The sequence below is a fragment of the Vicugna pacos genome, chromosome 4, assembly GCF_048564905.1.
Source record: "Vicugna pacos chromosome 4, VicPac4, whole genome shotgun sequence".
Lineage (NCBI taxonomy): Eukaryota > Metazoa > Chordata > Mammalia > Artiodactyla > Camelidae > Vicugna > Vicugna pacos.
In genome coordinates, this window is record NC_132990.1 from 59013529 (window position 1) to 59037862 (window position 24334).

The 24334-nt window shown below is 46.1% G+C and overlaps 1 protein-coding gene across 5 annotated transcripts in view; it reads left to right on the plus strand.

Annotated features, from left to right (window-relative positions):
- The window catches only part of PALM2AKAP2 (PALM2 and AKAP2 fusion), a 418898-nt gene that overhangs the window by 215785 nt on the left and 178779 nt on the right, over positions 1 to 24334 (plus strand). For 2 of the 5 annotated variants that reach the window (XM_072959888.1, XM_072959891.1), the window contains exons 5-8: positions 4354 to 4468; positions 5613 to 5634; positions 10476 to 10577; positions 20599 to 21294. In XM_072959888.1, the coding sequence (XP_072815989.1) occupies positions 4354 to 4468; positions 5613 to 5634; positions 10476 to 10577; positions 20599 to 21294 (935 nt within the window). The remainder of the gene's footprint in view (positions 1 to 4353; positions 4469 to 5612; positions 5635 to 10475; positions 10578 to 20598; positions 21295 to 24334) is intronic. The other 3 variants (XM_031677399.2, XM_072959889.1, XM_072959892.1) reach the window with 3 other exon arrangements.

The following is a 24334-nucleotide window of genomic DNA, read 5'->3' on the forward strand; positions in this document are numbered from 1 at the left end:
TTTGTGTTTGCTTGGCTGTTCCCATTGCCTGACCAGGAGCCGACTTAGCTCTCTGTTCCTGATGCTCATCGCAGTGCCTGAGAGAAAAAAGGTGTGCTTGCATTAAGTTGGACGGATGGATGTACAAATGGATTTCGAAATACAAGAATGATCGACGCACTTCATAGTGTCATAGGTCCTTTGTATTTTCCTGTGACGGAGGTCTTTTGGGGTTAGGTAGATTTTATAAGACCATTTGGCCAGGATCACAACCTCATCTCCAGTAAATTGAACCTGCTCAGCTGCCGTGTGTCACCTTTCCTTACTGTCCATTACAGTCTGCTCCTTGCTCAGAAGAAACTGAGCACGCTGGTCAGAGGCTGTTATGCACACCTGTCTCAGCCTGAAGAGCCTCGGTTAACCTTGAGTGTAAATTACACTTCCTGCCTGTTCTTTATTTTTAGCTTGGCAATATCTCCTTGGCTCCTCCAAGAAAGACTGCATTAGATTTCGGTCATGAAACTGCAAAACATTGGCATTTCTAGTCCGGCTGGGATGACTGTTATTAACCCCATGACACTCTATTTCTTGGGAAGCCCCTCAGCCCTGGGACTCGGGTTTTCTGTGGAGAGATGGTGGCCTGGACCATCCAGTACCCACATGCGCCTTTGTAGAGAAATCTGCTACTTAGATCTGACTTACATAAGCTGTCAGTTTCCCACGTTCATTCCTTCTGGATGAAACTCTGTTGTTATCATGGAAGTCTAGTTTTGTTGCTTTTTTTTTTTTTTCCCTTTCTTTCTCTCCGTTCCTTCTCAGTTACGCAGTATCATGACCCAGATCTTTAGCACTTGAACTATAATAGCCAAGAGCCCTGAAACCCATAGGGCCCTGGGGCCCGCAGTGAAGACATTCGGGCCAGCAAGTGGGCATCAGGTCACAGAGAATTCTTAACCACTTGGGGCTGCTTCCACGGGAGAAGTGAGTTACTTAGAGTCGCCTTATTTTTTTTTATGTCAGCTATTTTTTAACCCAGTTTTATTCCAGAATCTCCTGTAGCACCAGGCTCTGAGTACAGGCAAAACAAGCTCCATAAACGTTGGTTGAATTGAATGTAAAGTGACATTGACGTTCACCCGCTTAACCCCTCCCTCGAAGCAGGAGAAGCTGAGCCCCTGGGCTCCCTTCTGGTGCCACAGCCTGTGAAAGGCGGCCTCAACACTAGGCGGACGGAGGCACTTTTTATTGTTTTTATTCTGGTTAGATCAGGAATGCAAATTTTTTTAGTTGGGAAAATGTTGAAAATTATAAAGAAGAAAATTAAAATTCCCCGGTGACCCATTCCCCAGAGGCAACTACCGCTGATATTTTCCTGTTTTCTCGATCTTAAACCTAATGAAGGGGTACCTGTATCCGCCCCAGACTTCTCTGAGGATTCGGGGAAACAGAGAGAGGGTAGCTCACGGTCTTCCTAATCTTCTAGCTTCAGGTATTATTGAGATATATACACATACATCTATACATATATTTATATACGTGTAATATGTATGTTATTGTATATCACTAGAATATAATATATGTAATACTCACATGTATAATATAGATTTCTCTAGTTAGCTATGGCCACAATAGTGCTCTAGGACAAACTGCTCTCAAACTCAGTGGTTTAACACAAAAATCACTTGTTCTCGCTCACACTTCTGTGAGGAGTAGGCTGGGTGTTGGCTGACCTCGGCTGGGCTCAGCCGAGTGGCTCTAATTTAAGGTGCTGGTCTGACTGGGCATGGCTTCCGACTCAGGGTTGGGGTCCTGTCTACTCCCCATGTGTTCCTTCCAGGGCGCAGGCTGAAGGGACAGCCGCTGCCCAGAGAAGCTCTTCTCTTGGTGTTGGCAGGGGCGCAAGAGGATGAGCCCAACTGGGCAAACACATTCCAAGCCTCTGCTCGTGGCACGTCTGCTAACGTCACATTGGCTCAGGCAGGTCACATGGCTGCACCCGAAGTCAAGGGGCCGGGAAGTACATCCCACCCACCACGAGGCCAAAGCCAGTTGTGTGCCCAAGACCAACATCAGTGGGTCATGGACGTAACCTGTTTGCCTTCCCACAAAAGTGAAGGGGGAAGGAAGGGAATATGTTTGAGGATGATAGAATCTACCCACATCCTAAATATCTGCTGAGGTCCTTGGTTTTTTGAGATTCAAATGAAATCTGCCCAGAACTCACCCGGCCAGTACTGTCATCCGGTCTCTCCAGGAGACCTCTCGCCTGGAGCCACCCTACCCACTGAATTAGTTCCATTTATGGGTCATTTGAGTTGTCCCTATTCCATGCTCACATCCCTTTCCTTGATTGCTCCCAAAATAACTTACACAGACGTGTGTAACAGACTTGCTCAACCTTTGGAACAGCCAAGGAGCTTCCTATCTCGTTGCTTACACATGGGTGTTGCTCAGCCCTCTCCTCTAGATTCTCTTCGCATCCCAGCCCACACACAGCCTCTCAGGTCAGAGCTTGCTGAAGAATTCTCCCCGGGGTTCAGAAATCCTGAAGGGCTCAGCTGGGCTGAGCTATGTCTTTTTGCAACTTGGTTCATTTCTTCATTCATTCAACCTACTTGTATTGAGCGTTTGTGCCCTCCCCTTCATGAATTTATACTTGAGTAGGGGAAATTAGTAATTTATGTGTACTCCAACACAGGGTTGAGAGTTATTAAACCTGAGCACCGTTGGGTTTGGGAGCCACATCATTCTGTGTTGTGGGGGGCTGTCCTGTGCTTTGTAGAATTTTATCAGCATCCCTGACTGTTACCCATGAGATGCCAGTAGCACCAACCCCGCTATCCTTAGTAATGGACAACCACAGCATCTCCAGACATCGCCAGATATCCCCTGGGAGACAAAAGCACCTAGGTTGGGAACCATCGTTCTAACATATAGTGGACTTGAGACTTGAAAAGACCACTGGCTTCATTATTTCTTGGTGGTGAATCTATGAAAGCCTCATGGGGTGGGTGGTATCTGAGCTAAGAATTCAAGAATGGTTAGAGTTTGGAGATGGGTTTCTTGGAGGAGGGAAAATTGTTGGGCACAAAAGGGCAACCAAGGAGTAGCTCTGTTTGACTACAGCAAAGTGAAGCGGGCCCATTGGCAAGAGTGGAGGCTGCATAAGGACTGGGGGTTAGATACTGTCGGACCATCTTAGTCATTGTAAGGACGTCCACTTTTACTGTGAATGAGATGATAAGTACACCTGAAGCTGTGTTCATTTGCAGGGGGTGCAGTTATACGCAGAGTCTGTCTTCATAACCCAGAGTAATCACTGCAAAGTCTCATCCGTCCAGAGGTCATTTTTCTGATGCTCAGGAAGGGTGGATGAACACATTCAGACCAAATGGTTTGGAGGCATAATAGCCTGGAGTCCTGTAGGCAGGGGAACACCCGTCCCTGCAGACCCCCAAAGGCATCGCTGCGTTACAGCACCACCCTAGTATGCCAGCACACGCAGCGTGTAACAAGGCGGTGAAGTCCCATAGAGCCCACGTGGCAAGAGTTTAGCACAGTGGTTAGGAGCAGGGTCTAGAATTACACTTCCTGCCTTGAATCCTCACTTCACGGCTCTGCAGCGGTAAACTCGTTCCTTAACCTGGCCAAGACTTAATGATCTCATCTGTAAAATGAGGATTCCCTACTCATAGGGTCATAGACTCGTAGGGTCCCTGGGAAGGTTAAATACAATAATCCATGTGGGAATTCTTAGCTCAGTTCTTGACACAGATTTAGTGCTCAATAAAAGTTAAGTAGTTATTACTATCCTTTCACTGAACGGGTGTAGCTGCCAGGCTTCCCCCTAATCATCACTGTAGCGGCTGTTCTGAAATAGTCCCAGGGTCTCCTGGCTGTGCTGAAATTTCCTTTTTGGAAAATACGTAGGATGGTTGTGAAAACTGAGAGAAGTTCCAGGCACATGGGGGCAGTCGTATCAGTCCCTTCCATCTCCTCTTTTCTTGGCCGTAGAGGTCAGGCCACTGAGGAAGGTGACAGCAGGCTCCCAAGGGTATTATGTCCTATGCTGTGTGAAAATCTCTACCTCCAAATCAAGAATGTGCACCTGAGGAGAACTGAAGGGGAGGGACCAAAGTATATTGCAAAGTGGTGGCAATGAACTCGTGGCAGCACCTCTGGGTTGTTTTCCTTTGACCAGGGTCAGCAAAGCTGAAAACACAGGATGCTCTGTAAAATAAAACCGTGGCGGGATACCACAGCGTAATGGGAAGCAGAGACCGCCAGGAAGTCGCCCAGCAGGAAGGAGCTGCACTCTGGCCCAGGGATGGCAGGACAACAAAGTAACCTGTCCTCTGTTTGTATGTCTTCCAGGCTGGAGCAGGAAATACAAGCACTAGAAAGTGAAGAGTCCCAGATATCTGCCAAGGAGCAAATCATCCTAGAGAAACTGAAGGAGGCAGAGAAATCCTTCAAGGACTTTCAAAAGGTGAAGAAAACCAGTATGATTTCTCTAAATTATATCCACGGGGAAGTGAGCACTAGCAGTAGTTGGTGTGGATGACAAGTCTGAGCCATGCGTTCTGAAACGAAGGGCAGATGGATGAGGACTGGTGTCATCTCTGAAGCTGAGAGTGGCCCGTCTTCAGGTGTGGGACCCCCTGGCCTGCCCGGAAGCCCGGAGAAGAGTCATGAAATTAACCCCATCTCCCTGCTATCCAAACCCTTTCTCTGTCTGATGCCTGAAAAGTCATCTCCCGTTAGATTCCAGATTTCTAAAACCAGTTCTTACGAAGCAGATTGAACAGGCTCCCTCTGGCTTTGAGTCTTTCCTTTATAAAAAGGCCAGAGACAGAATCATACCAAATGGACATGCATTCCAAAAACAAAATGTCAATATGTGAAAATTTGCTGTACAGGCTGACCCCGGAGATACTGTGGGTTCAGTTCCAGACCACCAAAATTAAGCAAATTCCACAATAAAGCGAGCCACACAAATTTTTTGGTTTCCCGGTGCATATAAAAGTTGTGTTTACACTATACTGTAGTCTGTTCCGTGTGCAATTGCATTGTGTCTTAACAAAAACCATGTACACACCTTCATTTTAAAATAATGCTGTTGGAACAATGGTGCTAACAGACCTGCCTGACTCAGGGTTGTCAGAAACCTTCAGTCTATTAAAAATGCAATAAAGCACAATAAAGTGAGGCATGTCTGTATACGAAAACAGATGGTGCTGTGCAGCAAAGAGAGAACCCAGCAGGCCCTGAGTAGCTCAGGACCCTCCCTCCATTTTATAACTCCGTTTCCTCAGGTGCCCAGCAGCGGTAGAGGGAAAACAGTCTAAACATATTCCTTTTATAATGGGATTTTCTGACAGCTCTTCTCCAACACAACCAAGGATATTTGCTGGATAATTGAAATAAATCTCTCCTGGGAGAAATTCAACGTAGGGTGGGGAGGGTAAACCTTACCCCTAAATTTCAGGATCCCAAGCAAATTTCCCAGAAGGAAACAGAGCATTGGGTTTGCCCAGCACAGTCAAGTTCTGGGGCAGAAAGACGGGTTAAATGAGTGAGGGGTCCTCTCCCCACGTGTGTAGTAACGGTCTGCCCTGCTTTTGTTTCCACAGAGCTTGTCCAGTACGGATGGAGGTAAGTGTACGTGCTCTCTCCCCATCTGTACCTGAAGGTTTTCATCTGGCAGCTTAGTGGGTTTCACACACACAGGCTCACCAGGAGACGTGATGTGTGTGTACGGGCATCAGGGAGAGCTGTTTGCAGGCACCGAGGAGGTCCACGCCCCCAGTCTCCTCTGCCTGTCCCCTTCAACCATGGTTTCTTGACTCACTGCTTCTAGTCTTACACACCAAGCCTGGATCTTCTCCTTCCCATTTGGTCCCCAAGGTTCACTGCTTGGACCTTTCTTGAAATGTGCTCCGCCAAGAGTGCCCAGCATCAGGACCGGGGCCCTGACAGGTGTACTGGTGGTTAGGTCTCCCGGTCACAAGACACATCATCAGCCCCTCATCTGGTGTTGAGGAAACCTTCCTAAGGCCTCTGGTTTGCCTTTGAGTCAGAAAACTGCAGTTTCTCCAGCCTTCTAGGGAAACAGGGCAGGGCTGAATTTCCATCCCTGTCGGGGACGGTAGGCCGGGAGCACACCGAGGGTGGGAGCAGGGCCCCAGCTTCCTGACTCCTTCCTGGCAGGAGGGGGCCTTCCTCCCGCTCCCCCTTCCCTTCCTTGCCCCTGCCCTTCACTCTCCTTGGCTGGGGCCGTGGGATAAACCAGGGATTCTGGGCTTCTCATCCTTCACCCTGCTCCTCTAGCTTTAGCCACAAACTCATGAAAACCTCTCCATCCCACTTTCCCTCTGGCCCTCAGCTAGACCTGCGGGAAAATGTCAGGACTTGTCAGAAGGATCCAGTACATCTGTTCACCTGCTTCTTATAAAGTCAACCTCTAAACGAGGAAGATAGTCAGGAGCCAGAGTAAGCACTGGCATCAGTGTCTTTTGGAAATACATGTTTAAAGTTTTTAAAATGCAGAGATGGAGAATGGATTTTTCTGGATTAGCAAAGATCCTTGCACTGAGGATAATTCTAACTTCAGCAAGCAACAAAAGTAAGAAACAAACAAACAAACGAATAAAACTGTAGTTTGTTTGGGTTCACCCCCAGACAGGGGATCTGGATTTTGGCTCCCTGGGTGATCTTTGGGAAGATGTTAAACTCATGCTCCCAGCACATATGCTCAGAACCAAGTCAGGGTTGAGCCAACAGGGGTTCCAGGAGGACTTTCAACAGTCCTAGAACCTTTCCTGGGTGTAGCCAAATTAGGACACTTGTCCTATGCTTCGCAGGTGGAGCATGGACCCGGGAGGTGGCCTTGCCTGTTTTGGAGTGTTGGGGGTGGCAGCGTGGAAAGGACGTCCTTCCAAGAATGTGGTCAGTGTTTAGGTCACCCTGTGGCCCGAGGGTTAAAAACTCCTCATGAAGCACATCCAGTTCAGGGACTTTGGTGTGTCTGATTATTTTCTCCTTCTTTGATTTTAAAGTCGCCAAGACCCTCTTAGAGTCAATCAGTTGTTGTTGCTAAGAACTAACACAAAAACTCTTACAGAATCATAATGCCTTAGGAACAATACCCAACTTCTGAGCCATGATGATTACAGAATCCAGGTCCAACTGAAATAATATAACTGCACAAAACACTGCAGATCATCAGTAAAAGCATCCCCACTTTAACGAGTTGCCAAGGAATGGGCTGCTAGTGTGTGCACGTGTGGTGACCCCACTTCAGGTACCCTGTGCTTATCAGAGGAAAAAAGGTCCTGTACTGCTGGGTCACCAGTGGTTTTCGATTATAAGGTAGGCTTGGCAAAAGCAAGAGCAACACGTTCCAGACTTGAGTTGAATTTCTTAGCCACATGCATTCTGACCCTGCCCTTCGCTGCCTCCCTGCCCCACATACACACTCGCTCTGTGGTGGAGTCGGCATCAGTTGGGTGGGTTGTTTTTACTGCCCTGAAAAGGCGCAGTGTTTTGTGTAACTGTGAATTTCCTGTCGCACATACCTAGTGCTACCTCTCTTCTTGACTCACCGAGGAGCTGGCGTGAAACTCTTGGCCAGAACTGAAAATCTCTATCCTGGGCCCATCTCAGTCCTTGGTGTTTGCAACTGGCAGTCTTAGGTTTCCATCCCATCCAGGTCGGGGGTGGCCTGGAACCTTCCCCACATCAAAACCTTCATACAATTGTTGGGACATCTCCGTGTGTCTTCAGTTGCCCAGCAGTCACGATTTCAGGAGAGTCTGCGTCAATTTTGTTTCTCTAGCTTTGGCAGTTTATCTTCCTCCTACAGTAAAGATGTGTGTAGCGGTGCCGGAACTAATGAGAAGCACTCACCTTACATTTCTGCTCTGTAAGCGACTGTTTTCTGCCTTCCCTGATGGTGGGGAGAAAGAGATAGACACCCTGACTTTGGCAGGAAGAGGCCGGTTTACGGACTGAGGCCACATGAAGAAATTCTCCCCATGGGAGCTTTGGAGGCCCTGTTTCTTACTCCTTTTGTGTTGGTCTGTCGGACCCCTCCTGGCTGTATAACCTTGGGTTTACTACTTAATGATGCACTGAGGGGTGCCCTGTCCTCTTCCTCATGCCTCACTCCTCACCATCCCCTTATCCCTTAGCAGAAGTCACAGAGCCCTCACCCTCTAATTGCTATCGTCCTCAAGCCTGTATCCAGTGAACACTGGGCAAAGGTGCTCCATCACCACTGACATCTGGCAGGGAGCTGCCTCCTGGGGGAGGCTGAGATGTAAGCTCTAGAAATCACATGCTCTTTCAGATGCAGAATTCCCTGCCTGCAAGTGGCTTTTGTTTCTAGCGGCTTAAATTTTCAGTCTGCAGATACGCCCTAGAAATTCTTTATGTAGCATAGAATGTACCGGACACATATGACCAGGCCACAAAGTCCTACCTAGTCTTAATGGCTTGGGCGTCCATCTCATTTGAGGTCAGAAAGTCAGATTTGCCACGACTGCCATTCCACAGAGTTCTGGAAACCCTCGGGGAAACTCAGAAGTTCTGCACACCTGCCCTGGTCATCTCTTATTCCCTAAACTGTCTCGCTAGTCCCGTACCGCCGCTCCCGCCTTCCCATGGGCACTGTTAGGAATCTGTCCCTACCCGCTACCCCGTCATTACCTGCTTACCCTCCGCTTTTGCTCCTCTGGTCCTGCCTGGGCTGGTTGAGGGCCCAGACCCTTCCCACAGCTCCCCACAGAGAGAGTCGAGTCGGCCACTTAACTTCAGGACTCACGGCCGGGCAGTTCAACGTGGAGAGTGATGGGCGAACTTGGACACGTGACCACACTCAGAGGCCCTGGCTCAAATCCAGGCCCATCTTCAGAGGGTCCCCACAGGCTTCTTCCTGGCCATTTCCCAGCCCACCATCATCTCAGAGGCCCGGCTTCCTGGCAGTGAAGGGCCTTCAGCCATGTCTGCCTGACCCAGGGCCCAGGCTCTAGTACACATGAGGCCCCAGGAGAGAGACAGTAACCCGAGCCTCACTCCAACCAGAGCCTGCCTGCCTCCTCCTGACTTCTGTTCCATCTCCCCAGAGAGGTGATATAGACCAATCCATTCTCTTAGAGAAATTCCACTCCATCGTCTCCCACTGGGTGTGTTCTTTGCCCTAAGAACATCATGGTCCAGTATCAGTACTTGCTGGATTGTTCAGACACACGCATGAGTCAGCAGTGGTCTAGTCGCTGTAGAACTGAGCTAATCCTAATCCGAATCTAGTGTCTGTCTGTGGTCCTCTCCAGCATGAAATTAAAAAAAAAAAAAAAAGAACAAGAAACCTGCTAGAACTAAGACAGTATCAGTGGGGATACAGAGGGCGGGACAGATGAGTGAAGGGAGGTGGAGGCTGAGGACTGACTGGACACCAGGAGGGGCAGTTAAGGGCACTGCCCAGGATCCTGAGTGGGTCATGGTGCCAGTGAGCTGAGATTCGGAGAAGCAGCAGGAGGAGGAAGTGAGAGTTCCATTTTGGATGTGTTGAGTTAGGCAACTGGGGGATATTCAGTGGAAACATGTGGTAAGCAGTTAGAGGTGATCATTGATGAGTGATTGACATTCCAGGATTCTGGAATGTGGTCGTGACACGGGGAAGGAATCATGTCACCTACAACCCAGCTTTCTAGAACGTTCCTTCAGTTTCCCACTTCTCTCTGGAGGGCACACAGATTCTTCTCCTTGTTTCACCCCAGTGGTTTCCTCCTGTCCACTGACACTTCAGCATGCCCTGTAACGTCCTCACCCTCTAGGGTCCCACCTCCGTAAGTGGGCTTCCAAGGTATTTTCCCAAGCAGAGCTGGCCTCCCTCTTTTGTGTAGTCACGTTTCCTGCAGGTGAGCTTCTAGTGGGTTCACTGGATGTTGTTATTTGGAATCTCAGGGTTTTCTAGCCAGAAGTCCTGAAATGATTGAATAAGTTCTGGAATCTTTTTTTTTTAATGCGTATAAAATTAGTCTTCTGAATGAATCAGTTACATTTAAAAAAAAAAATGAATCTGTTTCCAGTTCAAGGAAAGAGCCCCGAATCAATTTTCCAGCTCTGTTTAAGACACATTTCCAGTTTGAGGTCCCGTATGTGGTCAATCGCACCAAGTTGATAATGGCTCTCACTCATCCATCCCCCCCACCCCCAACGCATTGTACTCTTAGAGTCTAGAGCTTTCTGATGAGTCTTTTAATGCATAGAACTGTCCTGGGGCTTGAGCTCTCTGGCCAGGATCCCTCCTACCTCAGCTACTCTACTGAATATCAGTCGCTGGGCAAACGCTTGTCTTTGTTTGCCCTGATCCTCTCGTGCAGTGGCCGCCTCTGTGGTCCATTATGTAGGGCAGACAAGCTGCTGTCTCGGCAGTGAACCCACTGGGCCTCCTGACACTGTGCCTAATTGTATTCCCTGTTCTCTGCTACCAGATGCAGTAAATTACATTTCCTCCCAGCTCCCCGACCTGCCAATCCTCTCTTCACGAACGGCAGAACCGTCACCTGGGCAGGACGGGACCAGCCGAGCCGCTGGTAAGTCCTGGGGAGCTACTGGTGTTGATGCCAGGACTGAGCACTGGGGCTTGCATTTCTCTGAGCTTTATTAACGAGGGATGCCCAGATATCCTTACACAGGGGCACCCTGCCCTCAGCGCAGGTTCAGACGGAATTTTGCTGTGGCCACGCGAGGCAGGCGCTGAGCCCTGATGGGTCACCAAGGACCGAATGGGAGGGAGTGTTGAGAATGTCATGGAGCGTTTTCCCTCCAACTTCAGAGGAATCTGTCTCTCGTGTTTGTGGTCTTTCTCTCTGTCCTGAATCTGAAGGTTAGTCTGTACCCTGCCTCCAGGGAGTTTTATTTTCTATGCTGGAATCGTACAAGATCAAATGGGCTATGATGGGAAGCTGGGTGGAAAGTATTTTCAAAGCATATGAGTGTGTTACCGGAATCCTCTGGGAGTCAAGCTGTCTGTATATTATGAACATCTACATTCCCCAGTCTTCCCATTTCTGGAGTTATTTCTTAGCTGCTGTGATATATTGGGGAATGAAAGCAGCAACTTAAAGAACATATGTTTCTCACAATTGTGGATTTTAGAAAATAATCTATTTATGAGTGTAAAGCGTACAGAGAGCTACGCTTTGCTCTGTTCAGCGTGAACGTGCCTCAGAAATCAGAACCAGGCAGACGTGAACAATCTGTCTCTGTCCTGGCCTTTCTGCTCTGCAGAGAAATGCACCGAGGGCAGGGGCTAAATGGAAAAATGAACTCAAGGTTGTACAGTTAGTGACAATGTAGGTGAAATTGAATGAATTCAGATGAATGAACCTCAGATTATGCATTACATCATCTAGGTAAATTTATGTTTAAAATAAGTCACACAATGATACCTTTTGTAAGACAAAGCACAAACCACAGTTAAGCCAGAGGGGAATCCGGCCTACATAACGTAGGCCGATCTGAATATTTTATGAAGCAAATAATCTCTCCTTATTTTAATGTAAAAGGAAGAGAAAAGGGCACGGAATGATTGATGTGATTGTCATGCGCAGTGGCGAAACTGAAGTATCTACTGGGTGTCTCTGGAAACATCTCAGCGTATTACTTTTATAGACAGAATCGCAGGATTCTCGAGTTGGGTGGGGCTGTACATTGTGTCTGATCAAACCCGAGCTGGGTACACGCATCCCTGGATAGTTAAAGGGTGGATAAACCAGAACTTGGCAGCCTGCAGTCATGCTGCAAAGGCACCACTGGGAGTGACTTATGCTGCGGACTCTTTTAAATGCTCCAAGATGCACTTCTGAGATCTACTCAGGATCATGGCCATTCAAAAGTCACACAGCTTCCTGCTCACTCGCAGAGTGTTGGGAGTTCCCAGTAGCTGTGGGGTAAACAGTTCTCCAGCCCCTCTCCTTGTTTCTGCTCCTCACAAGACATGATGCACCACCCAGCTAATGGACTGGCGTGGAGGGGGTAGGGCTGGTGTGTGGGGACAGATGTTTAAGAGATATAAATAGGATTTGAGCAGTACTGGTAGTCAAGGAATGTAAAGTTCAAGAGTGATATGTTACTAGGAGCGCAGTGCTGTGCCTGTAGGAATATACATACTCTCCTGACCCTGCATCCTTCATGTTTGAAGGTCCTGTGAAAACACAGTGATCCAGATAGCAGACGCATTTTTTAAGAAGTATCATGTGATCCAGATCCTCTAAAAAATAAGTTTACGTGTACTTTTGTTTATTAGTTAAGAACTCACTTGCATAAATGTTTCTACTGTGGAAATATACAGAAACAAATTCATAGAAGGAACTGCATTTGATGTGGGTAACTGCTCCATCCAGGCTGTTTTTGAAATAGAGCATCCAGATGCATGATCGGTTATGGCTGTCATAGTGACTACACAGAGCCCGGATAGCACACCTGGAATTCTCTCTTCTATGTATAATCTATCACACTTTATGCACATCCTTTTGGAAATTGGCACAACCTTAGGGCCACTGTAATAAATGTCACTTGTTATCACTTAGTATGACCACAGATGCTCTTGTCTGGAGTTTGAGAGGTTTTGGACTCGGCAGAAATGCAAATTGATTTAGAATCATTGCTCTTCAGAATCAGGAGGCATCTCTCTGAGTCCCTTTTTCAAACATGGAAGCTGGGAGATAGGAGCCCTGAAAATAGGTGCTCAAACCACAGTCACACCCCTCTGAGGCTGAAGCCCAGGCTCCCTCCAGGTGGCTCATTCTGTCTGTAATAGATTCTGATGGCTGCAAAGTTCTCCCTCCAATGGAGCTACCATTTGTCTGCTGCCTTCGTCTTCCACCCATGGGTCCTTATCCTGCCCACTGGAGCCCCTTTAAGTATTTGAAATTGACTATCACGTGCTGTCTTTCCTGGCTCCTCCCTTTCTGTCCCCGTGAGGCTCACTGCCTCCGTCTCTTCAGCTGGTCATCAGATGATGAGGTTGTGTGGACACCGTCCACCATGCCTGTCCCTCCCCTCTGAACCCTCCCCTCTTTGTCTTGCACATTCCTGAAGTGCAAGGCTCCGAGGCCCCCAGTGCGCCCTGGGCTGAGCCCATCACCCCACCTCCCAGGGCAGAGCTTGGTGCCACGGACCCTGTGACTCACTTCCCTGCCATCACGGCTTCTCAGCTTCAGCCTCTAAGGTACAGCCTCAGAGGTCTGTGACCTGTGCCACTGCTCAGCCTCTTTTCCATTATCCAGTGGAGTCACCACTCCAGAATCATTTCAGGGGCAGCAAGGAGTCTGCTCCCCACAACTGTGCACACACCACTTCCCCTGCTCACACGCAAAAGAACCTCCAGCATCCTTCATTTCTTAATCTCGAGAGGCGCAAATAAGGATGAGCTGTGCACCTGTCTGCCCTTTGTAGACTCAATATGGCTGTTAAATTTCTTCTTGTAAGATAGTACTGGGGAGAGGGTATAGCTCAGTGGTAGAGCATGTGCTTAGCATGCACAAGGTCCTGGGTTCCATCCCCAGCACCTCCATTAAGAAATAATAAACCAAACAAACCTAATTACCTCCTCCCCTCCCCCCACAAAAAAGTGCAAAAAAAAATCAACCCTCGTGAATGTTGGGGTCCCCCGAGGTCACTGAGGAGCCTCCGGGAGGTGGGGAGGAGAATGAGGGCAGGGGACGCGGTAGTCAGGGCCCGAGTGTTCTCTGCTGTTTCAGGCTTGGCAACTCTGTAGCACTGGTGTTTCCATATTGTACTTCTGCATCTGATTTCATTTAAATAAAGGGTTTAAAGTTTAGAAAGGAGAAAACTCTCTTCTTTGTTGTCAGGGTTTTTACAGCTCATGACTGTGGCACCACGAACCCTCATTTTTCCTCTCCATTTAGTGTCATCTCAGATCTAAAAAGCCAACCTGCATTACTTGTCATCATTTCACTGATAAAAACATGGCACAGTTGGAACCAGAGTCAGGGGCCGACGGCTCACCATCAGGGAATCTCCTGGCCCTTGGGAGTCCTAATTCAGCCCCTGGGGGCATGGCCATTCAACCAGTGACAAGCTCTGCCAGTTGTCCTAACCCCCAAGGCACAGGTTTCTGCCGTGTCCACAGGACACAAGGGACTTTGTGATGATCCAGATATACTGTATCTCTGGCCTTGACCTCATCTGTCTAGAGGTCTTGAGGACAAAGGGGAATGAGCTCAGTGGGCCCAGCCTCTGTCTGATGAACCCGTGCTGGCTCTGGGCAGTCTCTGCTCTTTGAAAATTAACTCTAGAAGTTAGCCCGCCACGATGTCAAGCTACTTCTGTGTGGTTTACAGAATTCCTTCCTTCTCGTTTTTGAAAAGCAGAATTTGAATATCTGTCTCTAGCACCTTTCCTGGTATATCACATCCTTGAGACAGATTCGTCCAAGTGGGAACTGGGGCCCAGGTGCCAGAGCGCTGAGAGCCTTTGTACCCCTGGGTGCCTTATTATGTCCCAATCTTCTCTCCTCATCACAGTTTCAGTTACCGCTTAGCAATATTCTTTCCGGCACTTTTCAGGCTAAAACTGTCCTTCTTGACCAAAAAGACTGAAGCAAAATTGACATGAGACACTGGCTCTGGCCTGTGTTGTCCATCAACATCACGCCCTCGCTGACCCATTTGTGTTAATATCAAGGTGAAAACAGTTGATTCAAAGAAATGTTTGATTACTGGTTTCTGAAGTTAGAGATTGCCCTCTGGGATGAGAGGGGTGGCTCCACACTAAATGAATGTCCTCATTTTCATTGTTATTTGCATCACAATGCCAATGGTGTATTTCCAACCTCAAGCGAAGGTGTGAACATACCTGTATATCTACCATCATGGGCTCAAAGGGATCGGACTGCACTTACGTCGGTTCATTCCATAAGCCAAGCATATGTGTTGCTTCTCATCCATATTCCAGGAGCAGCAGCAGCTACCTGATGCTCATTAGATTGGAATGATCTCACGGCTGGGTGGTGGTCCTGGTCTGGCTGTCTGCTGCCTTCTTATTGTTCTTGACATACCCCTGACTTACGAACCGTGAAATATCAAAGCTCGATACCCTCTATGTATGGGTATAACTGAATTGCTGTATACCTGAAATTAACCGAACATTGTAAATCAACTGTACTTCAATTAACAAAAAAAAAAAAAAGCTAGATACCCTTCATTGTACAAATGGGAAAATGAGGCCCCAAATTAGGATGTGACCCGGATAAGAATTCAGAATCAGTGTATTTCTCTCTCCTGCGGGCATCTCCCGTCTTACTGACTGATGAGATGACAGTGGGATGCGTCTTTTTATACTTTACATGTGGACCCCTAGCCTTGTTCCTCCGCCCTCTGATCACAGTGAGTCAAAGAAACGGAGCTGGGTGAAGAGTGGATCAGGGAATTTAGCACTGATGGAATGTTCCGTCCTCACAGAGCACAAAGTCCTGTCGTGTGTGCTCTTGGCTTGATTGTGAAATGGAATTGTGCCAGCTGGTGCCCCCTCCCCTTACTGGTGCCAGGTGCTCTGGTTCCCCCTTCCCTAGGCTCCTTACAGCTGCTCTCTCTTTGCCAAATGTGAAGGTGACAGGGGACAAGGGAGCACAAAGAGCCAGAGTGATGGGTCTGACGAGGAATGAGCATTCTCTGCTCCTCAGACCCACCTCTCTGGGCCCTGTGGTGCACAGGTACCTTCCCTGGGGGCCTCCAGCTCCAGCCCACACCTGGGTCTTTTCAGGACCTAGAAACTGGGATTATTGACCCCTGTGAGTGTGTCTTGGCTTCTTGAAGGTGGCTCTTCTATTGATGAGAGAGACGTGGCGGAGAAGTACCAAGAAAACGAAACACAGAGCCCAGAGTCAAAGCACCAGTGCCGTCATCCATTTGTATCCCTTTGCAGAAACTAAGCCATTTTGGTTCTTATTCTTCAGTAACAAAATGGAGATATTATTCTGCCCTCTCACTGGATTATTGGAAGGACCAGCAAATACACTTTTGTACACTCGAGTCTCATTGTCACCAGTGTATAATGTTTGGAAATCAATAATTAAATGGATCATTTTATAAAAACGTATGTCCAGACTTCAGTCATCCCATCATTGGAACTTCCACTGGACTGGCTTCTTTGTTTCCCTCTGTCTCCAGGTCTTTCCTCCAGGCAATGTTAGAAAGCTTTTCTTTAAGTCTTTTTCTTTATGTCCATGGGCATCTTTCAGAATCTCTTCCCAGGAAGCTTCCTCCCCTGAGTGGTACCCCCTCCTCATTTTTTTTCAAGAAGATGAGCACAAGCATCAAGCCCTTACAACCCTCATCATAGTGCACCTGTGGTGTGGGGAAGCTTGAGGGGAGAAAAGGGCAGATTGGAGAGTGTTCTTTGTGGTTAAACATGGGGACATGATGTAAGTAAGGGGTCTGGTACACTACTTGGCAGCAGTAAAGAGCAGGAGAGTTTTTAAAATTGTGTGTGTGCATCAAAAATGAAATGCTGAATTTCCGATGGAAGTCTTATTTTCCTACTGGCTCATAGCCACCCTAGTTCACATTTGAAATATTACTGGCTGAGAACTGGAACAAAATTGAAATGCTTATTTGGAGACAACGCATGTAAGATACACGTTCACACTTTTCTGAATGTCTAATAACATTCTCATATGTGTATCCATGAAGTCTCAATACTGCGTTTGTGTTAAGCCAGAGCTGCTCACAGTGTTTGCCTAAGTACCCCTTACTAGCGAAGAGCGTGAAGACAGACAAGGGGTGTGAGACCAAACCTGAAGAAACCTACTAAGACCGTGTGGTTCCTTTGAAGCTCTATGTCTTATCTGGGGAAAAAACATACGAAAGTTGTATTTTATGACATAACATATCCAGATTGATTTTATTACAAATCTGCTGTCATATTCTAGAAATATTGAAAGAACAGTGTATAAGTACATAGTGTAAATATAAATATATATCTATAACCCTCAAGAATCCATGTCACTTGTGGTCCAGTCCCAGAGCCATGTCACATTTGACAAAACACAACTTAAAATCACAGAAACACACTAAAGAAAACCCCCTAAAAAGAAACTCTATTCTTTACCCATTTTTCCTGAAGAATATTAAAAGGGATCCAATTCCTGTCACCACCACGTCTCACATTCCGTCTTCTTTCCTCTACAGGTAACTCCCCAAAGCATCACCCACCACCACAGAATGCCCCCTCCCTGTCCACCTCCCACCCAACTTTGACCGTCTCTTCCACCAAAACCCCCCTTTCCCAGTTCTTTATTGTATGAATCTGCTTAACCGTTCTAGCAAAGAACTTCTCCTTACTGTCCCTCCTTTTGGTCCAGTCTCTGATTCTAGGGACAGGCAAAGACCAGATGAGGTTGGGGATTAATATGGTGGAGAAGGGAAAATTGGACCAGCAATGACAGCATTCTCATTGGTGGATCAGAGAGAAAGGGACAGCTCTAAAGATCCCCATGTTCATGATTTGTACCCTATCACATATGGGTATAAAAATAGAAATATTTTATTCCATACTGTGTACTGATTGCAGGTCAATGCATCATTTGGTTTGCATATTACTGGATGCTTGGGGTATTGTACCTACAACTGACAATCATTATTACCTTCCTTATTTATAAATAGGTCCCATAAGTGTATTAATAGTGATAGAACATAGTATTTTAACCCAAAGCTATGCTTTTTAATAGAAATGTAATATTTAAAGAACAGGCTTTTTGGAGCCCATGCAAAATTTTAAATGTTTATTCTCTTTCTTTGATGACACAGTTTGTGGAAAATCAGGAAATAATTGAGACAGGTATTTCTTTTGATATCACCGTCACTGTGTGAGCCCAGGTGCCTCTGTGACAGAGATGGTTTGGCCTTCCTTTGTGTCACTTAAGGAAACTCAAGATCTTTGTGCTAAACAAGTGAAACTTTCAAAATGGACACGATGAAAATAAAGCATTGGATTTTGCTTCAAAATCTTTTTAGTTAAATATAGCCGTGGTCAACTTGTATCTTCTTATGCAAGAAGATAGAATAACACCATTGCTATTTTTTCAAACCAGTTCAAGCATTAATCACCATGTGTACCTTTTCCTTGGTGTCATATTATATAAAGTATTTGTGACTAGATTAAAACAACAAATTAGACTTTTCAGTTAGTAGCATTTGTTTCACAGGTATATGTATCAAATACTTTCTGTACAAAAGGCTCTTCAGGTAGGTGCTGGTGGGGAAGGGGAGTCATAAAAAGATGCCAGGCAAAAAACTAGTGTTCAAAATTTACGGAGCTAATAAAACATTCCCACACGTAATTTTATTACTGAGTGGAAAGTGTTAAGTGCCTTCAGAGAGGTTTAGAAGAAGCGTTCAGAGAGAGCCTTGAGAAGAGAGGGATGACATAGAGATGGGAAGAGCAAAGGAATCGTGGAAGAGGGGGCAGTTGACCGGGGCGCTGATGGGGAGTCCTGCACGAAGGAAGGACATTTCAGGAGACAGGAATCTTAGCAAAAGCAGGAAATGTTTGGATGTGGGGGGGTGTTCTTTGGCTGTGCTGGAGGGAGAGGGAGCAGTGAAACGTGTGATTGAAAAGATAGTTTGGATCTTCTTGACACAGTTGGGGAACTTGTAGTTGCTTAAAAAGAGGTAGGGACTCAACGGCAATGATGAGCACAGATGTGACACAGGACTCTGGGGGTCAGCCAGTGGAGAAGGGACAAAAGGCCGTCTAGGCAGAGGGACAGCAGGCACTGGAAGGATGTTGAGTGTCCTTTGTTGTGGCCTGAGTGTATGTGGAGTGAGAGGGGTTGCAAGGCAAGACAAGAAAGGAAGGTTGCGGACAGATGCCAAGAGATGGCGGTTTGGTGTTTACCCTATGCAGATGCAGGACCCAGAGGAGTTTGTGAGTTCAGTAACTCTCCAGGCAGGACGGAGCCTAGGCCAGCAGGAGTCGGCTGACTTTTTCTATTAATGGCCAGATCATAAATATTTTAGACTTTGTGGGCCACATATGGTCTCTGTTGCATATTCTTCCCCCCACCCCTTTCCTTTTTCTTAAATTCTTTCTTTCCTTTTCTCTTTCCTAAGTTCTTTCTTTCCTTCCTTCCTTCTTTTTTTTAACAATTTTTTTTAATGTAAAAATCATTCTTTGCTCCTCTGGCCATGCAAAAGCAAACCTCAGCTGCCAGGTGATGAAGACAGCAGCGGCAGATGAAATCAGACGTGGGCTATTGTGCAGAAAGCAGAAGAGGGCCTGCTCCAAGGCAGTGGTGAGGATGGAGTGGCGAGGGAATGAAACTGAAATAGAATCAGTCTCAGCAACTGTTTGATGATGGGTCATTAGGAATACAAGGCCAAATCAGGGATGATTCTGCGGTGTCTCGCTCAAGAGACTGCGTTGTGGTCCAGGTGTTACTTCACACCAGGGCCAGGCGGGGAGTTTTGAGAGGAGATGGGTTCCGTTTTGAAGCTGCAGAGGCTGAAGCATCTGTGGGTCATTCAGGCAAAGGGTGCCCAGGGACAGTTGGCTCCTTGGGTCTAAGGCCCAGTTTCTTTCCATCTAGAACGTGTGCCTCAGAGGTAATAGATTTGAAAGTATGGTGAGTCACATGAGCCTATAGGACAGGAACGAGCTGCTCCTCGGGAGGCTCAGAATGGCAGCAGGAGGTGGGTGAGTCAGAGAGGCCGAGACTGGAGCGGGAAGACCGGGTGGAAAGCTCTCGCGATAATCTAGGAAAGAGGAAGGAGTGTCTCAGATTGAGTAGTGGCCGTGGAACAGGAGGAAGGTGGCAGATGGGACTGACAGTGTGGGGCAGAATCACGAGGGCTTGGCAGTGTGTGCACGGAGGAAGGAAGGGGCCTTCTGTGAGCACTGGCCTCCGATTCCAGGGTCAGTGGGATGACACTACCTCTGTTCTGCTCTTCTAGTTCTTGGTGTGGAAACCAAGCTGAATGACTGACGCTCACCGAGCATATCATCTGGCTACTTTCATAGCTTTTCCATTTTTGCAAATATCCTCTTTTATATGAAGTACAGTGAAAGATAACCACGTGCCATCCGCAAAACCCTTTGCATAACCTCCATTAATAGGAAAGGAAAATGTCAAAGAATAGTAGAACTCTTGGTAAAAGAGCTTAAAAAAAAAAAGGAGTTTGGAACTAGATCACTTCTTAACCAAGAGCTTTAAAATTGTCTATAAGCGTAGGGTAATCTCTCCATCCAGGTAAACTTGCATGTCGCCAGCTTCCCTGTAATTGTTACACTGGATTTCAACAGTTGCTTGTGGCCTTATTTTAGCTCATCTTCCTTAGGAGTGTGAGTGCCATGGAGATATGGTAACTCTGTTCATCCGTCTTCCCAGTGCATTTAGCTGCTGTGTTAAAATACATATGTAACCACCTCTGTCCACAGTGCACTCACTCTAACACTCAAGATGCTTTGCAGTTAGGCTAGAAAGGGCCCAACACCTTTTTTTTTTTCTTTTTTTCGGTCTGTTTGGCAATTAACCATTCACTGGCTTTTTTTGTTGTAACATGCACTTCCTTTCTCTTGTTTTCGTTCAAGCTGTGTACGCCATGGAAATTAATGTGGAGAAAGACAAACAAACAGGAGAGACCAAGATTCTCTCTACATCCACCATTGGCCCAGAGGGGGTCCATCAGAGAGGAGTCAAAGTCTTTGATGATGGTACCAAAGTAGTGTATGAGGTGCACTCAGGAGGCACCATAGTAGAAAACGGAGTGCACAAATTAAGCTCAAAGGATGTAGAAGAGCTTATTCAGAAGGCTGGACAATCAAGCTTAAGAGGAGGGCACGTGTCAGAAAGGACTGGGATTGCAGATGGGAGCCTCAGCCACCCTAAGGAACACATGCTCTGCAAAGAAGCCAAATTAGAAATGGTCCATAAGTCTAGGAAGGATCACTCTTCCGGGAATCCCGGGCAGCGGGCTCCAGCCCCCAGCACTGAAGGGCCGGAGGCAAACTTGGATCAGCCAGTCACCATGATTTTCATGGGCTACCAGAATATCGAGGATGAAGAGGAGACTAAAAAGGTGCTAGGCTGTGATGAAACCATCAAGGCTGAATTGGTCCTCATTGACGAAGACGATGAGAAGTCGCTGAGGGAGAAGACCGTGACAGACGTGTCCACCATTGATGGGAACGCAGCCGAGCTGGTGTCCGGGAGGCCCATCTCAGACACCACAGAGCCCTCATCCCCAGAAGGGAAGGAAGAGAGCCTGGCCACGGAGCCAGCCCCAGGTACCCAAAAGAAAAAGCGCTGTCAATGCTGTGTTGTCATGTGACCACTTCTTTCTTCCCCTTTCTTCCGGGCAGCCTCTGTGCTCTCCACCACTTCCATAGACCTCACTGTACCACTAACTGCGGGCGATACTGTGAACTGGAAGCAAACACCTGCCTTGCCTTGCAGTTGGATTGCTTTGATCCCTCTTATTTTTTCCCCCCTTTCGTTTTTCTCCAGTTTCCTCAGCTCAGAGACAACATGCATGTGTGTGCTTCATTCTTTCCAAGAACTTGCTTTTCCTCTCAACCTTTCCTTGTGTCTTCAAGAGGGAATCGGTTCCTTACTGCGCGATTGGAATGGACTTCGTATCAGCCAGTGATCTAGTAGCCTTAATTCACTTGCCTGGAATTGAACCCGTGGGCACCGGGGGGTTCATTTTTGTCGTGTGTCGCTGTAATGTAGTCACACATCACCACGTCGCTGATTTCTCACTTGCCTCCCTTGCTGTGGATCTTTGCTTTTATATCGTAGGTGGCAAAATGCTCTGGGCTCTAGCCGGTTGCTAGTGTAGCCAAAAGTGGACCTTACTTAGTCTGTCCAGTCTAGGGGGATGCTTTTTACTGCCTTACATAAGCTTCCAGGTCACAGTATTGTGCATCGATGGCTTTCCTTCTGTTAAAACTGAATTGAAGTGGGTGTAAAAAGAAAACCCAGTGCTTGTCACAGCTGAATTGTAGGGATGATTCCGTAACCTGCCCATCAGCAGCTGTCTCTCTTTCTGTGACTTCACTGCTGGACCCTTTCTATAAGAAGCACCATTTTTAACTTCCGAAGGATGTGAAAAAAAGCATTGTTTTGAGCATCAGTAGCGAGCTCCTAACTTAGGCGAACCCATGAGCCTTGCTTCTAGTCTCTCAAAAAAAAAAGTGTAAATTTTTATATCGTTTTCTTTTTCACGGATCTTTTCTGATCATGATCTGTTTTCAACGAAGGGGTCATTTGGGGGAGTCTCTCTGCAGTGACCATATTTCTAAAACAGTCCTTCTGACCTGCAGTGGTTGCTGGGATGTTTCCGCTTCCTTGTAGACGGTGCTGTACCTGAATTAACTCTTCGTCTCACCTGCCCCGTTGACTACACAGCCTTAGAGCTGGACTCTTTTCTCTCTGTTCCCCTGGGAAAAAGAATATTTCCCGCCCTGTCACCCTATAGGTTGATCTGACCCCACAAAGTGAACTTTAAAATGTAAAAAAGGTTTAAAAGATTAAGAAAGACCTGTCTTCTCAACTTTAACTACTCTGAAGCATCCAACAAATGCTGACCGAGTGGCACATAGCTGAGCTTCTTAAAGCATTGTTTCTTAGACTTCTGGAGATTCCAGACCATCGAAGGAATAGTTTTTAATCTAGAACACAATGAACAGTTCTTTAAATTCTTAGCATTCTCCCAAAAGCAAACAGCCACAGGTGTGATAAAGCCAAAGGGAAGGAATTTAGTAAAACAATAATATAGTAATGAGACAAAGTTGTAACATTTAATTTATTTTAAAACAGAGATATCTTAACTTTAAGGTTTTTGCCCAGATGCTCATAGCATTGTTGCAAATAATTCACAAAATTATCCATGTTCCATAGAACATAGTTTAAAAACATACGATAAGATATACTATATTGTTTAATTTCTGTGGAAAATAGATGAGGGATAAATAAGGTGGTCTTGAGAGAATTTGATTACAGAACCAACTAAATTTGCCCTAAATAGCTTTCTTAGTGCTAAAACTAATGATTATTATTTTTAATTCCTTGGCTTGAAATCATTCCGGTTAGAAAGGGGAAAAACAGTATTTTTTTAATTTTCAAAGTTAATTTTTCCCAACTAATTAGATTTTTAATGAGCACAAAGTATGTCACCTTAACATTAATGTGTAAACAAAAAAAAATTTTTTTAAGGGAAACATAATGAGCTAAATTCTACTTTATAAGATGATTCCACCTATGGCTTGGCTTTGAAGAGCTGAGGGAAAAGATCTCTGAATCTCAGGTTCACCAAAGCAGCTGTTTTTGAATAAAACTACTCTGCTATCTAGAAATAGTATCTGGTTTTGCCACCTATAAACCTCACTACTTTCAGCTTCGTGCTTCTCAGTAAATGGTCATTTAGGCATCATTTAAATGTTTTTAAATAATGACATGCCAGATAAACCTATTTACATAGAAAAAGAGAACAGCTTCTGTGTTTTAGACAATCTATGATTTTGATAATTTATTTAGAAAGAAGCAATCTAAAAGTTTACCATAGCTTATCTTTTTTTTTTTTCATTCACTTGGGGATTAAAACTATTCAAGATGACTTTTAAAAGCACAGTTAATGAGTAGAAGGATAGAATTTAGCCTTGGGCATGCGTTTTGTTAAAGAGAACCAGAATCTTCCAGGACAGATAATTCCCTGCAATGACCTCCCTTCCATCAGTGAATTAATTTCTCTGGAAGGAAATGGTCCACAGCTCTCACAACACTGCACACGAGCACTAAAAGACCAGGGATAATTGCATTCTCATGTATCAATAATTAGTATAAAAGTTAGCAAATTATATGAATTAGAGTTCTCTCTATACTTTACTATTAAAGCTTATCATTTAAGTGGTTTTTCAAGTAAGATGTGTTACCTTTATTAAAATGATGCGTGGCCACAGTAAATGAAGATGTGTTTGAATATGGCATATAAACTTGCATAGCTCGCATCGTTTTCCTTTAGTAACGGGGGATTCAGGCTCAACCAATACTTTTATGGGATGAGACCTATAATCCCATCTACAGCAACAAGGAACTACCCTACCCTTTATAACGAAAATATAAACAGAGTTGCAATTGTGAAAGTACTGCCTTCCCTGCTGTTACTGGCACTGTCTCTGTAAACACTTCATTATATATGGTATGGTGCCCTTCAAAACTACGAAGTATTGACTTACATTACCAGACTAATTAGAGAACCAGTCATAAAGCTGCAAAACCATGGCCATTTTGGAGCACATGGTTGGTTGGACTTTCTTTTAAAATCGT